Consider the following 15366-nt stretch of genomic DNA (forward strand, 5'->3'; position numbering starts at 1 on the left):
AAATAACAGCAGTAGAAATAAACAGCATATGTGATGAGCAAAGGGGTTTGATTTTCAGAGTGTTTGCCTTTTCTGAAATTGAAGACTCAGCAACCTGCCAGCAAATCAGTGCTCCCTGCTCTGTTCGTGTTTGCTGCATCACATGTGCACCATGAACACACAGGGAGTCAAACTAAAATTCTGTTTCACTTTCTCTACAGATTTTTACACTCTGATCATAGCTCATAATGAACGACCCAACAACATCAAGTATTTAGAGTAGTAAGCAGCCTAAATAAGAATATGTTGTATAGTTCAACTCCCAGGCTGTGACACTCTGGAGTGGTCAGTGTGTCAGCTTACCAGCGTGAATGTCACTGCACTGCTGGAGGGCCCTAATCTCCTCCAATCAAAGGCTCTCTTATGAAGTCTCTCTCTGCAAGCACTCTGGAGGTAAGCCACCAAAATACAAGGCCCTCTTCACGTGGACAGTGGGCTGAGGACGTAAGTCAAAACCAACAAGGATCGGCTGCTGCCGAGAGGGGGCCGGATGAGGGGAACGGTGGGTCTGACAGAGGCAGTAATGGTGGGAATTTTGGAGGGGAAGTGTTTTAGGTGTATGATGGTGCTGTGTGTGTGTGTGTGTGTGTGTGTGTGTGTGTGTGTGTGTTGGATGATTAGTGAATGCATTTATATGTGAGTCAATATTTCCTTATCCGCTGCGAGGGTCATAAGGACAGAGGGATGTCGTATGCTGTAAAGCCCTGTGAGGCAAATTGTGATTTGTGATATTGGGCTTTATAAATAAAATTGAATTGAATAAATTGAATATTTGTTTATTTGCCTGCATCCTTAGCTCACAGACTACACACACACACACACACACACACACACACACACACTCACTCATGTTGTAATTGTCTAATGCTGCTGACAATGAGAAGCAGATTCACTGCAATCAATAAAACAGGAAGAAGCTATTGTCTTTTCCATGACGTACAGAGAATAACAGCATCATGTTAAAATAATGTGGTCGTGTTGTTTGTTGTTCTAACTTGTGTTGTTGTCATGATACCTTTCATAATAAAATTAATAATTAATAATTGTAATGTAATGCAGGCTTTGTAGTTCAGCTTTAATCTTTGTTTTTGCAAATGTAAGGAGTCCAGTGAGGTTTAGGGGAAACTGGGTTAATTAACCCTGAGATGAGGGAAACTGAGAGGTAACAACTCTGGATCAGTTACCATGGTAACTGACTCTGTGACCCACCCTGCTTGCTGGCAGAGTGTCTCTCCTGCCTCCTGCCAGACACAATTTTATTTCCTCATTGATTCGGTTTGTGTCAGAGTGAAGACATTAACGGACAATCAAAATTCCGGTTGGTTAACAGAGCCAGCTGATAAGCAGCTGGAATGACACAAGTTATCCAGGATGACCAGAGTTTATGTAGCCTACAAGAAAACTCCACAGGACACTTTAAATGCACGTTAGATTGATATTCTCAATTTTCAGTTTTCCTCAGGAGTGTCTCATTCTCTCTACAGATAAAATCTATCATTTATTTGTCATATGGCATTGTAAAAAGTACAAATCCAGGGACTATGACCGTGCTCAGTAAATTTCAGTATTTGCTGTGTTCAAGTGAAAATTTGACCTAGAGGAAAGTGACCAAAAGGTTCATCCTGTGGGGACCAAGAATACCCACAAGACATTTCATGAAAATATATTGAGTATTTGTTAAGATATATTGCTGTGGACCAGTGTCAGATAAACAGATGGAAGGAGACAATCTCAAGCATTTTAATGAAAAGTTCTTACATATAATCTATTTAGGTCAGTTCTTACCGTGTACTTCATCTGGAAGTTCTGGACCAGGTTGAGGTCGACAAACATGCGAATAGTAGCCAGCGTAGTTTCAGTGTCTGACAAGTCAAAGTCACTAAAGCTGAAGTCCAGAAGATGCAGAGACTGGGCTGACGGCACTGTGGCTACCTTCACAGACACACAAACACATCAGAAAAAAAGCTGAACAAATCTGCCTGGAGCCATAAAACATATCTGAGCCTTATGGTAACACTGTGTATTAAGTCTAAATTAGCCTATCGACATTAAAAATAGGTCTAAATGAGCCTTCAAAAATATGTTTTACCACAAGATGGCTCCTCTGCAGTCTATGATTATTTGGTACTTTAACATTGCAGTGTTGGCGGTGAAAGCAAACAAATCTGTCCACGCACTATTAAATTCTGTATTTTCCTGTGAGTGACTTTTACTTTTACAGATTTGGAATCCATTGCTTGCCTAGCTAGAGAGCTCAAGACTAGCCACTACTGTTGAGGTTTGGCAAAATTTAGCACATAGCACACATACATTAACATTGACGAAATGTCAAAAAAAAAAAACATTTTAATTCAGTGCATAGGCTACATATTTTTACAATTGGATAATATAAGAATTTCTTAAGGCCTACAGCAATAATGAATAAAAATGAAAAAAAAAAGGATAATTCAATTCTATGTGATACTTTTTGTCAAAGCTACAGGGAGCCACTGGAGAAGAGGCTAAAGAGCTGCATAAGACTCCACAGCTGCAGGTTGCTTACCCCTGGGTTGGACTAATCACTGGTAATCTTTTTCCAGATTCCCATTCTTGATTTAACTTTTATTTTGTTTTATATGAAAAAAACCTGACAGCAAAGTGCTGCTGCAGTTACAGTAGCAGCTTTAAATGCACAGTTATAAACGTTTTTCATCCTATGATGTGTAACACATACTTTATGTCATGGTCTCTTGGGTTGAATCCACCCCAAAAAAATCAAGCCTGTGTCCTAGATAGCAAGTGACACATCCTATCTCTAGAACCCAAGGGAGGCCACTTAATCAGGTGATGCTGTTAGTTCAGCCACCTCGCCACAAAGACAACAGAACAGGACCTGAGACAGTCATGAGCTGTCACTGTTTAGGCTGTAACTGGTGTGAAAGCTGGCCTGCGCTCATCGGTTCATATTTGGGAAGCTGCTTCAGAGTGCTGTTCGAAAACCACTTAGATACTTACAAGTGAGCTAATTAATTAAATCATAGATAGTCTGGATGCTGGGATTTAATATTAAGTATTTTGTGTAATTTGTGTATAAACCCAGAGGGCCAATTATACCAGAGAGGTATGAGAGAGTGGGTTCCCTCTAATTACTGCTTGGGGACTAATAATATAATTTAATACTGATTTTAACTTACACTCTAGTGAATTTTGGTTGCCATCTTATTATCTTATTTATTACCATGTAATTAAGAGATGTTATTCTAGATATTCACCTAAAACCCAAGAGTTCAAAAAGGACAAGAAACATTACCAAGCACATAGTCAGACATCTTATGAACAAATAAACAGGCTGGTCAACCCTAACTGAAAGAGAAAACAAAGGGTAATGGTAAAAATATGTCTGTTGTAAACATCCATCATAGATAGAGATGCACAATAATATTAGCACGTCATTGGCACTGGCCAATATTGTCTTTAAAATGAACTATCAGCATCAACCAACATGCTTTTTCATATGAATGAATATTACATACATTGAAAAGCATTCTATTTCATGTCTCCATCTGCTGGTGGGCCATCATGATAAGAGTATGCATTAATAATGTGATGTTAATTCCACTACAGAAGAGACTTGGGGTATAACTAAAATTAGTTGGGGAAAAATGTGGATATATCGATATTGGTATTGGCTATTGGTCAAATGAGTTGGTTCATATCAACATATCGGTTATCGGCAAAAAATCCAATATTGTGCATCTCTAATCATAGATCTACTATACATAATATACTCATGTACACTACAGGTTTTCTTGTCCAACAGGGGGCCACAGTTAGTGACAAAAGAGAGCGCACACTTTGTTATCTCCACATAAAGCAATGGCTCATCCGTCTAAACTGTTGTTTGCTCGTTTACAACCTGAATGACAGTCTGATCACTTGTGTTTCTTGAACAATAGAGTGGTGCATTTTAGCTCACCTAGTTCCCTTGACTCAAAGCCAATGGTTTTTTTGAATGGGTTTTTGCACATGCTTAAGAGCCTTTCACATTTTTTTCCTACAACATACAATATGTCAGTAAATACCCAATTGTGAATTTTCAAGCCTTGTGTTTTAAAAAAGGTGGTTGCTAACAAGTGCCTAAATGAGACTATAGAATGTCATTACACCAAACACAGCTTTACAGCCTTGTTGTGGTGGCTACGTTAAGTCATGTGACTGCGGTGTAGTTCATTTATAGCCGTTTGCTTTTTACTTCTGGTGACTGCATTTAACAATCCAAAATCCAATGGAAAGTCCTATTGGCTTTTTGAAGAGGAAACCAAGGCACAGCTTACTACTGTGTCGGCCAACAAAAATAACCTTCATCCCTCCAAATTAAGTTTGAGCACTTAGCTGCTGAATTTTCTAAGTTGTCGCCACCCTGCTTAAGGATGCGTTCAAGCTGGTTAAGGATCCGTTGCTAGACCGGGCACACAGAACCACCCAGCCAAAGCCGAGACCTGTCCTCATTATTACAACAACTGTGCCAATGTTCTACGATGTGCCAGAGAGGCCCAGCAGACCGTCATCAGGGATATGAAGATCCTCATTTTCCCGGACCATACGGCTCAGGTAGCCCAGGCCCAGGCGGCCTTCAACGAAGTCAGAAAACAACTGTGCGGCATGGAGGGACTTCGCTACGGTCTTTTCTACCCGGCCCGTCTTCGGATTAGCTTTAAAGGTGTGGAAAAGGATTTTGAATCAGCAGATGATGCCAAAGCTTATGTTAAGAAGATGAACATTGGGTGAGGTTGTTACACAGTATGTTGTAATGATACCAGGCAGGCTTAATGCTTTCAGACTACATTTAATACTTGTTTACATGTGAGGCTTGTTTATTTATTTGTTTATATTAGGTCACTGTAGTTGCTCTCCTGTGCAGTTTTTCTTCTGCAAGGTGAATTGTTACTTATAAGCAATATGATAATGTCTTATTTTGTGTGAATATGTCTCTAAAAAGCTATAACAAGTTAAGCAAGCATTTTGTGTTGATATGCTATCTTTTTTCAAACTGCTTATTTAGTTCACTGATATTTCTTATATCTCATTCGATTATACTGACAACTTAATCATTTTGGTTATCTTAGAAGCCAGTTAGTGACGCCTGTTTTTGCACATTTTGAAATCTGTGGGAGACATCTCTTAGATTAAGCTCAGTTGACTCTCCCAGTTGATGCCACAGTTTTGTGGCAACAATTATTTCTCCAGTTGTTTTTTTACACTGCTGTTCCCGTTTTGTTTTGTTTTTGTTTTTTCTATTGTTTGTTTGTTGTACCTGGATTTTTAAATCACATAAATGTGTTCTGTTAATTTAAATCCCAGTAGTCCTAGTGCAGGCACACCTATTTGTTTTCTCAGTTGGAATATACATGGTATGGGTAATCCTACTAAAAAATCCAAAGTTTTTAATCATCTGAAAAGGCTTAATTCTGATATAATGTTTTTGCAGGAGACTCACCTTAGACTTACAGATCATCATAGGCTCCGCTCTCCGTGGATAGGTCAGGTCTTCCACTCTTATTTTAATTCTAAATCAAGAGGGGTTGCTATTTTAATTAATAAAGGAATTCAGTTCTCACCTACTGATGTTATTGCTGACAAAAATGGAAGATACCTCATAGTTGCAGGTACATTAGTACAATCAAAAGTGTTGTTAGTGAATGTGTATGCACCCAATTTTGATGATGCTGAATTTTCTAATAGATTACTTTGCAATATACCTCATTTAAACACTCATATGTTAATTTTTGGTGGCTACTTGAATTGCGTCTTTGATCCAGTGTTAGACCGTTCAAGCCTTTGCATTATATCTCAATCAGCTATGTCTAAATCTTTTTCTGACTTCATGACCCAGAATGGTTTGGTTGACCCTTGGAGACTTCGTAATCCTTTAGTCAAAAAGTTTTCTTATTTCTCTCAGGTACATAAATTATATTCTATAAGAGATTTTTTAGTATCCTAATATCTGATCATGCACCATTATTTTTAGATATTCAATTAGTCACTCACAAATTCTCTCCCTCCCTTTGGAGATTCAACTCCTTACTGTTGACAGATAAAACATTTGTGAATTTATTTTAAAATCTATTGATGACTTTCTTTCCTTTAATCAAGAAGAATCTACATCATATTCATTACTCTGGGAGTCACTGAAAGCATTTCTTAGAGGACAGATTATTTCATATTCTTCTCACACCAATAAAAATTGCAATATTAGGTTTACAGAACTTATATCTGCTATTAGTATACTTGCTCAGGAATATGCATCTGATCCTTCTCCAGAACGATTTAAGAAGTGTCTTAATCTCCAGGCGGAGTTTGATCTTATTTCTACCAGAAGCTCTGAATGACTGTTACTACAAACTCGCGGTACCTATTATGAACACAGTGAGAAAGCAAATCGATTATTAGCTCACCAGCTGAAACGTCAGTCTGCCTCATGTCTTATACCTAAAGTTAGTAATGAGTTAATTATGACTGTCATGGATCTGCTTGAAATCAGTGCTACATTTAAATCATTTTATTGTTCTTTGTATAGATCAGAATTTCCTATAGATACTACCATAATGAATGAGTTCCTGGCGAATCTTGGAAAACCTGTCGTTGATTTTGACCAGGCAATAGAATTGGATGCACCACTCTCCCTTGAATAATTGCATTTCTCAATTAAAGCAATGCAATCTAATAAAGCTCCAGGCCCTGATGAGTTTCCAATGGAGTTCTTTCAGAGGTTTATTAATAAATTGGCACTGTTACTTTTGGCAATGTTCAATGAAACTTCAGACGGTTTATTACCGCCTACACTGACTCAAGCTTCAATAGCGCTTCTTCTGAAGAACGACAAAGATCCCACTCTTTGCAGTTCTTATAGACCTCTGTCTTTATTAAACGCTGATGTAAAAGTTCTGTCTAAAATTACTGCGCTTCGATAAGAGAGGGTTTTGCCTGGCTTTATTTCAGAAGGACAAAATGGATTCATTAAAGGACGTCATCTACTTTTTAATACATGCTCTCTTTTAAATATAATTCATTCAACACATTCAGATGATTCACCCGAAATTGTCATTGCTTTGGATGCTGAAAAAGCATTTGACAGAGTAGAGTGGGGTCACCTGTTTGCAGTTTTAAAGAAATTTGGCTTTGGAGATAGATTCATTAGTTGGGTGAATTTATTATATACATCACCATGAGCCATGAGTGTTCAAACAAATGATATTCGCTCTGAATATTTTACACTAGAGCGTGGTACACAGCAAGGCTGCCCTTTATCGCCAGGTCTTTACGCCTTGGCTATCGAACCACTGGCTATTTCATTGAGGTCACTTCTTTTAAAGGGGTCATCCGTAATGGTGTTGAATACCGTTTAGCATTGTACGCAGATGATTTGTTATTATATGTGACTGATCCTGGGTTTTCTCTCCTGGGTATTCTGTCCTCTTTAGATATTTTTAGTTCCTTCGCGGGTTATAAGCTAAATCTCCAAAAGAGTGAATGTTATCCTATCAATGCAGCAGCTCAGCAATTTAACCAAGCTGACATGCCTTTTAACATCACTCGCACTGGATTTAAGTATCTTGGTATTAATGTGATGCGTACATTTTCAGGTCTTTTGTCTGCTAACTTTATTCCACGAATTACGAAAGTGAAATCTTATCTTCAGAAGCGGAATAATCTCCCTCTCTCTCTGATTGGGAAGATTAATGTTGTTAAAATGAATATTTTGCCCAAATTTCTTTTTCTGTTTCAATCAATTCCCTTATTTTTACCTAAGTATTTTTTTTGTCTCCTTAGATAAAATGATTAGTTCTTTTATTTGGGGTGGTAAGTCTCCAAGGGTCTGCAAATCATTACTCCAGAGATGTAAGTTCAGTGGTGGTCTTGCTTTACCGAACCTTCAGTTTTATTACTGGGCCACACTTATTCATAAAATACGTTGCTGGGTCGATTCTCCTCACTTAGATTGGTGTAAATTGGACGCTCAGTCATGTTGTCCTTCATCTTCTATACCTGCTCTTATATACTCTTCGCTTCCAACCAAGCTTTCAATGTATCTTAAAAATCCTGTTGTGCTTAATACTTTAAAGATTTGGTATCAATTCAGAAGACATTTTAAATATGTAGCTGCATCTCCTTTAGGGCCACTCTGTAATAACCACCTGTTTCCTACCTCATATTTGGACTCTACTTTTTCAGTATGGTACAATCAGGGCCGAATTCACAAAGAATGAACCCTGACTGCAATTAGCCACATGGCAAAGTATAAATACTGGCTTTGCGCCAAGAACACTGTGACAGAACAATGGCAGACTTTGTTTGGCAAAGTACTGAATACTGTATACCCTCATGTAGTGATGTCTGCTGGTGAGTCAGTCTAACAGTGTCGGATGGGTTGAGGCTGTGGATTTGACCAAGTTTGACCACTTTATCACTATTCCCTCTCACTTGTCGCTGTTTTTTCGTTATCTTTTGAATTTAATATGAATTATGGTACCATTTTTGTTCACGTTTGTTTCCCCCGTTTCGTAAAATAAATTATTGAAAGTTGCTTTTGAAGTGTGTGACAGAAGTGCGTTTTGAGAACGACCGCAAACTGTCACCTGTTCAACGCATCAATATCTTCTGATGCCATTAAAGTAATAATGATTATAATAATAATGTCAAAATATTATTTACAGACTGATTTAACAGACGATCACTGCTGCCATGATCACTGGAAAGTCTGGGCGAGAGAGAGGCTTCCACAGAGGTGCGCCCAGTTTGCACCAGCTTTCTAAAGACGTTATTTACTTCACTCAAACTGCGTGTGGCTATTAGCGATCTTCTGATTGCTTCAGACAAAGGACTCGTCTTTGTACTTGTTTTATTAGATCTTAGTGCTGCATTTGACACAACTGACCATCAAATTCTGCTACAGAGACTGGAACACTTAATTGGCCTAAAAGGTTCTGCACTAAGCTGGTTTAAATCTTATTTATCTGATCATTTTCAGTTTGTTGACGTTCATAATGAGTCATCCTTATTTACTAAAGTTTGTTTTGGAGTTCCACAAGGTTCTGTGCTCGGACCTATCCTATTTACTCTATATATGCTTCCTTTAGGTAACATCATTAGAAATCACTCTGTAAATTTCCATTGTTATGCGGATGATACACAGTTGTATTTATATATGAGGCCAGAAGAAAGTAATCAATTAACTAAACTTCATAATTGCCTTAAAGACATAAAAACCTGGATGAGCACCAGTTTCCTGATGTTAAATTCAGACAAAACTGAAGTTATTGTTCTTGGCACCAAACAACTCAGAGACTCTTTATCTGATGACATAGTTTCTCTAGATGGCATTGCTCTGGCCTCTAGCACTACCGTAAGAAACCTCAGAGTAACATTTGATCAAGATTTGTCTTAATTCTCATTTAAAACAAACCTCACGGACTACATTTTTTCATCTGCGTAATACTGCGAAAATTAGGCCTATCCTGACCCGAAAAGATGCAGAAAAATTGGTCCATGCTTTTGTTACCTCTAGACTGGATTACTGTAACTCTCTATTATCAGGTAGCTCTAGTAAGTCCTTAAAAACTCTCCAGCTAATTCAGAATGCAGCAGCACGTGTTCTAACAGGAACTAAGAAACGTGATCATATTTCTCCTGTTTTAGCTTCTCTGCACTGGCTCCCTGTAAAATCCAGAATTGAATTTAAAATCCTACTGTTAACTTATAAAGCTCTAAATGGTCAAGCTCCGTCATATCTTAGAGAGCTAATAGTGCCATATTATCCCACCAGAACTCTGCGCTCGGAGAATGCAGGGTTACTCGTGGTCCCTAAAGTCTCCAAAAGTAGATCAGGAGCCAGAGCCTTCAGCTATCAGGCTCCTCTCCTGTGGAATCATCTACCTGTTGTGGTCCAGGAGGCAGACACCGTCTCCACATTTAAGACTAGACTTAAGACTTTCCTCTTTGATAAAGCTTATAGTTAGGGCTGGCTCAGGCTCGCCTTGTACCAGCCCCTAGTTAGGCTGACTTAGGCCTAGTCTGCCGGAGGACCCCCTATAATACACCGGGCACCTTCTCTCTCTCTCTCTCTCTCTCTCTCTCTCTCTCTCTCTCTCTTTCTCGTGTCCTATTACGGCATCTTGCTAACTTGGCCATTCTGAATGTCACTAACTCGGCTTCTTCTCCGGAGCCTTTGTGCTCCACTGTCTCTCAAGTTAACTCGTATTGCAGCGGTGCCTGGATAGTGTGACGTGTGTGGTTGTGCTGCTGCCGTGGTCCTGCCAGATGCCTCCTGCTGCTGCTGCTGCTGTTATCATTAGTCATACTTCTACTGTTATTATACACATATGATTATTGTCACACATGTATACTGCCAGATATTAATATATTATTAATAATTATAATATTATTACTTTCATTAATGTTGTTGTAAGCTACTGTCATTACCATCTGTCCTGCATCTCTCTCTGTCTCTGTCCCTCTCAGTCTCTCTCTCTCTCTCTCTCTCTCTCTCTCTTTCTGTCTCATTGCGTCATACGGATTACTGTTAATTTATCATGTTGATCTGTTCTGTATGACATCTATTGCCGTCCATCCTGGAAGAGGGATCCCTCCTCAGTTGCTCTTCCTGAGGTTTCTACCGTTTTTTTTTTTCCCCGTTAAAAGTTTTTTTTGGGGGGAGTTTTTCCTTATCCGCTGTGAGGGTCCTAAGGACAGAGGGATGTCGTATGGTGTAAATCCCTGTGAGGCAAAGTGTGATTTGTGATATTGGGCTTTATAAATAAAATTGATTGATTGATTGATTGAAATGTAACCACTTTATTATTAACCACTTTCCTACAAGGCTGTCTGCTCAGAAGCAACAACATCACTGGGCTGCTGGCTATACAAACCAAAGATCTTGTTAGGCTGGTTTTCTGCATATTGCAAACTCTTCACTGGGATTTGGCTGCCATGCCTCCACTGCATATTCTTTTCAAATAACTTCTCAATAGAGCATGTGCCCCTTGTACTAAAGGCTAGATTAGATTAGAAAGCTGCATTAATAACCAATGGGAAACTCATTTTAGGTGGGTGCAGTTTAGGAGAGTGCTTGTGGCTTATCTAAACATTTGTTTGAAATTTTAAACAGCATATGATAAGAGGACTGTAAGGGGCCTTACACATGCCGTGTTTTTGCACCGTGAAATTCATTGTTTTCAATGTAGCTGCATGGCAGGTGTGCTCAAACACCAGAGCGACGCCGTTGCAGTGCGCACGTTGCAGTGCGCAGAGCACCTATTTTTCAGGGCCCAACGGCTGTGCCCCGAAATAAAGCGAGTTCAACTTTTGGAGCGCAGCAGAACACACAGCATGTCATGTGACAAGGAAGAACCAATATAAAAACTAAAATAAAAAAATTAACAGTTTTCTCTTAACATCAAGTAAAGCTAATAAATGCTTTCAGGCAAACATATCTGTAAAAATGAGCAGCTGAACAGAAGACTATGTACCGATGAATAAGTGATTCACAAAGTGAGGAAAGTGCTATGTAGAAATTAGTGCAAACCTGAGGTAGACTTGTAATAACATGTAACAGCTCTGCACACTGCCTTTGAATCGCCCCCCTCTTGAAGTCAAATCTTTTAATCCTCTCTCTTTCTACTATTCTTTATTGTAGTCTTTCCATATTTCGCCCACTTGTTAGCGAAATAGTTAAAGAATAGAATAACTCACTGAAACGGCATATATGTAGTTATGATACAGGATGCGTTCGTACATTAAAAATGCGGGATTTCATGCTTTAATACTTTCTGCAGATAGCAACAGCATGTTATTTAGGTCACAACACAGTTATTTTATTCACCTCAACCCCAGAGTGGAATATATATACATACATATATAGATATATAGATAGATAGGCTAGATAGGCTAGATAGATAGATAGATAGATATACATATATATAGATAGATATAGATATACACACACATATACTGTGCTGCTGCTGTGGTCCTGCCAGATGCCTTCTGCTGCTGCTGCCATCATTAGTCATACTTCTACTGTTATTATACACATATGATTATTGTCACACATGTATACTGCCAGATATTAATATATACTTTCAACATACTGTACCACAGTAGCCAGAACTATAACGGTTCGATCCCGGGCTCCCACGGCCCGGGATCGAACTGGCAACCCTCTTGCTGTGAGGCGAGAGTGCTAACTTATATATATATATATATATATATATATATATATATATATATATATATATATATATATATATATATATATATATATATATATATATATATATATATCTCACTCTGGGGTTGAGGTGAATAAAAGAACTGTGTTGTGACCTAAATAACATGCTGTTGCTATCTGCAGAAAGTATTAAAGCATGAAATCCTGCATTTTTAATGTACGAAAGCATCCTGTATCATAACTACATGTGTGCCGTTTGTAACAAACCAAACCACGTGAAAATCAGTTGAAAATTCAGTGAGTTATTCAATTTTACTTGTGCATACAGCTCCTTCCTCAATAGAAGTGAATGCACTGCGGAGGCGAAGCGAGACCCATCCAAGATGGTGGCCGGCGAGGACGTCGGCTCTGATAGGCAGCGGCAGTCAATGCGGCGTCTATGTATATATGTCTATGGGAGCAAGGGAGTGCGTTCATGCAACCAACCTCCGACTCTGAGGGTAACTTGTGCGGCTTTCCTCGTGTTTTTTCCCGACAGAATACAGTATCATTATCTAACGTTATATCGAACGTTATTTCTATTGTTGGTGCATAAGTGTTTATCGCGATACGATATGTTATCGTTTTATAGGCCACAACTACCGCCACACTCATGAAAGTTTCCTCAAAAAAGGCACAAAAGTAACGGCCAGCATCCGACCTCGCATTTTCCAGGAGGTTAAAGGCACGGCATGTGTACAGCCCCTAAGATATTATATGAAAAAGATGTTTACAAGGTGCAGATTTAATTAGTTCCTCCGATCTGATGTGACAACGTCATCAGGTCAGGTCAAAGGGCAAGGGGTCAGGGTCAGCTGAACCCCTATAAAATACCACTATAAATATAGGTTTCTGCAAACCACAGACAACATTTGTACCTTATTATGTAGCAAATTTTGCATTTCAACAACATTGTGGTTAACATATGGCTATGTTTAGACAAAAGAATTGCTTGATTATGGTTAGGAACAGACATGTTTTAGCTTAAAATACCCACTTGTGGTGGCACTATCACAACTAGAAATGCCACTGCTGTTTAAAAGGAAAAAAAAAGGTCTTCTTGTTTGATGGTCTCGAACAATGGCCTGTAGCTGGCAGCAGTCTTGCTGCGCCATAGTGTGTGTGCATATACACACACACTATGGCGCAGCACTCCTGAGCAACAATACGTTCCCTCTGGCATGTTTGAGACATAATACAGCACTGTAAAGTGCTGCATCTAGAGACCACCTCTAAAAGTATTAGTATTAGTAAATCTGACCACTGCTGCTGGGCTGTCAGAGTTGTAAAGACTCAGAAGGTCTTTTGTTGTCCCCTATCTCTATCTGGTTTTCTTCCAAAAAACAAAAACAAAACTAAAACATGTTTTCTACAACTTGTTCTTATTCAGAAGTCATCGAATACCAGCGCTTGATCAGTGACTTCCATCGTCAGACACTGATGAAAAATGCTGTCCTTTTACGTTGGCATGATACGTTATAGTTTAAAGGCGACTAAAAATACAGACTTTTCTGAAAGCTACAATTTATCATTATTTGTGCAAAATAATTCAGGCCTGAACACCTACCATGGATACTTTGTGTCAGCCGGTTCATTGTTTAAGGTACTTCAATACATGTAGTGTTATACTGGCAAGTGTGTGTGCATGTGTGTTTGGAAAGCAGACATATAGAGTTTCTATACTAGCGCTTTCTTGCTGATTCAGTGGTGTGGTGTTGTGTTACATGACTGTTTCTCATCTACATAAACTCTGCTTCCTGTGACCCTGACTGACATGCCTGTATGTCACTGTGTGTCACTGTGTCTGCATATATACTCTGTACTGAATAATCCATGCATTGGTGTAAACTAATGTTCATGTTGACATGTAAGTGCATATTGGTAGTAAATAAATTTTAATTTACCGCGGTTACCTGGAGTTCCCGTGATTCTTCGTCTGCGGCAGAGGCGTGATACGACAAGACCTGGAGCACACACATAAAAGAAAAGATGAGGTATGCAGACATTGGTTAAGTCAGGTTCTCTGTAAAAAAAATATGCACTAGGAGGACCATGTTTGCTGGGGGGATCATGGCAGTGTCCCCATATAGTCTACATGTGTTTTGTAGACCATGTCCCCAAGGGAGTCCTGTGGGGGTACACTGGGACCACTGCTATGAGCCATTCAGTCCTTATATAACCAAAATGAGAGATGAATCTATATTCTCAGCCCTAAGGCAAAGTCAGTGTTAGCCCCCATCAAGACTGTCCCTTCTCACTTCTTCCTCTTCTGTTTATGATATTCATGAACAGGATCTCAAGGTGGACTGTTCTGAGGACCTTTTGACATTTGAAAAGAATGTGACATTTATTTTAATACTTACGGATATACACTGACATTCCATCCATTCCAGCCCTAAAGTGCAACACACACTGCCGCCGGTGCGGGGCTGTGGCCGTCAAGTGCTGCCCCCCAACACACATTGGCAGCGGCGTGCGGCACCGTCGACACTAAAGTGTATTTCCCATCCCAGCCCGCTAAGTGGCTGTACCTACACTAGTTGCCAACGGTTGCCAACTGCTAGTAATGGAAGAAGAAGAAGAAAAACCTTAAGGCAACAACAACTTTGATTTCACGGGTGAGTTTCTTATCAAAATCGTCTTATTATAAATTTGAAAAACTTAATAACGTTAAGCATCCAGATACCCCTTTGAAAGCTACAGCCGGAGTTGATACTACGGTGGCCGAGACGTACATAAAAGGCTTTTCTTGCAGCTCCGGCCGCGCTGGAACTAGAGCAGTGGGCTGAAGCAGAGCGGCGCAGCGCGGTGGCCGGCGCCGGTGTGGGTTTGTTCATAGAATATAATGGAGGCGGGGGTTTGATGTGCGGCGTATGGTGGCGGTGTGTGTTGCACTTAAGAGTTTAGGGAGATGTTCTGAACTGACCCCAGTGAGATAAATGCAGTATTCAGGGATTTTTACATCAGCCTCTATTCATCTGAGTCCCATTTTGATAAGCAGGAGGCTGATGTGATTCTGAGTCCCCCTGGTCTTCCTAACCTTGTAGGAAGATCAGGTGGCTTTGCTAAATCAGCCAGTTACTACA

General features: G+C 39.5%; 1 protein-coding gene across 8 annotated transcripts in view; it reads right to left on the minus strand.

Annotated features, from left to right (window-relative positions):
• Positions 1-15366, minus strand: part of pde5ab (phosphodiesterase 5A, cGMP-specific, b) — a 287017-nt gene that overhangs the window by 48367 nt on the left and 223284 nt on the right. For 7 of the 8 annotated variants that reach the window (XM_049568813.1, XM_049568815.1, XM_049568812.1 and 4 more), the window contains 2 exons: positions 14185-14244; positions 1825-1971 (listed from right to left, as the gene is read on the minus strand). In XM_049568813.1, coding sequence (XP_049424770.1) covers positions 1825-1971; positions 14185-14244 — 207 coding nt within the window. The remainder of the gene's footprint in view (positions 1-1824; positions 1972-14184; positions 14245-15366) is intronic. The other variant, XM_049568810.1, reaches the window with a different exon arrangement.

Source organism: Epinephelus fuscoguttatus, linkage group LG23 (assembly GCF_011397635.1).
Source record: "Epinephelus fuscoguttatus linkage group LG23, E.fuscoguttatus.final_Chr_v1".
In the NCBI taxonomy this organism is placed as follows: domain Eukaryota; kingdom Metazoa; phylum Chordata; class Actinopteri; order Perciformes; family Serranidae; genus Epinephelus; species Epinephelus fuscoguttatus.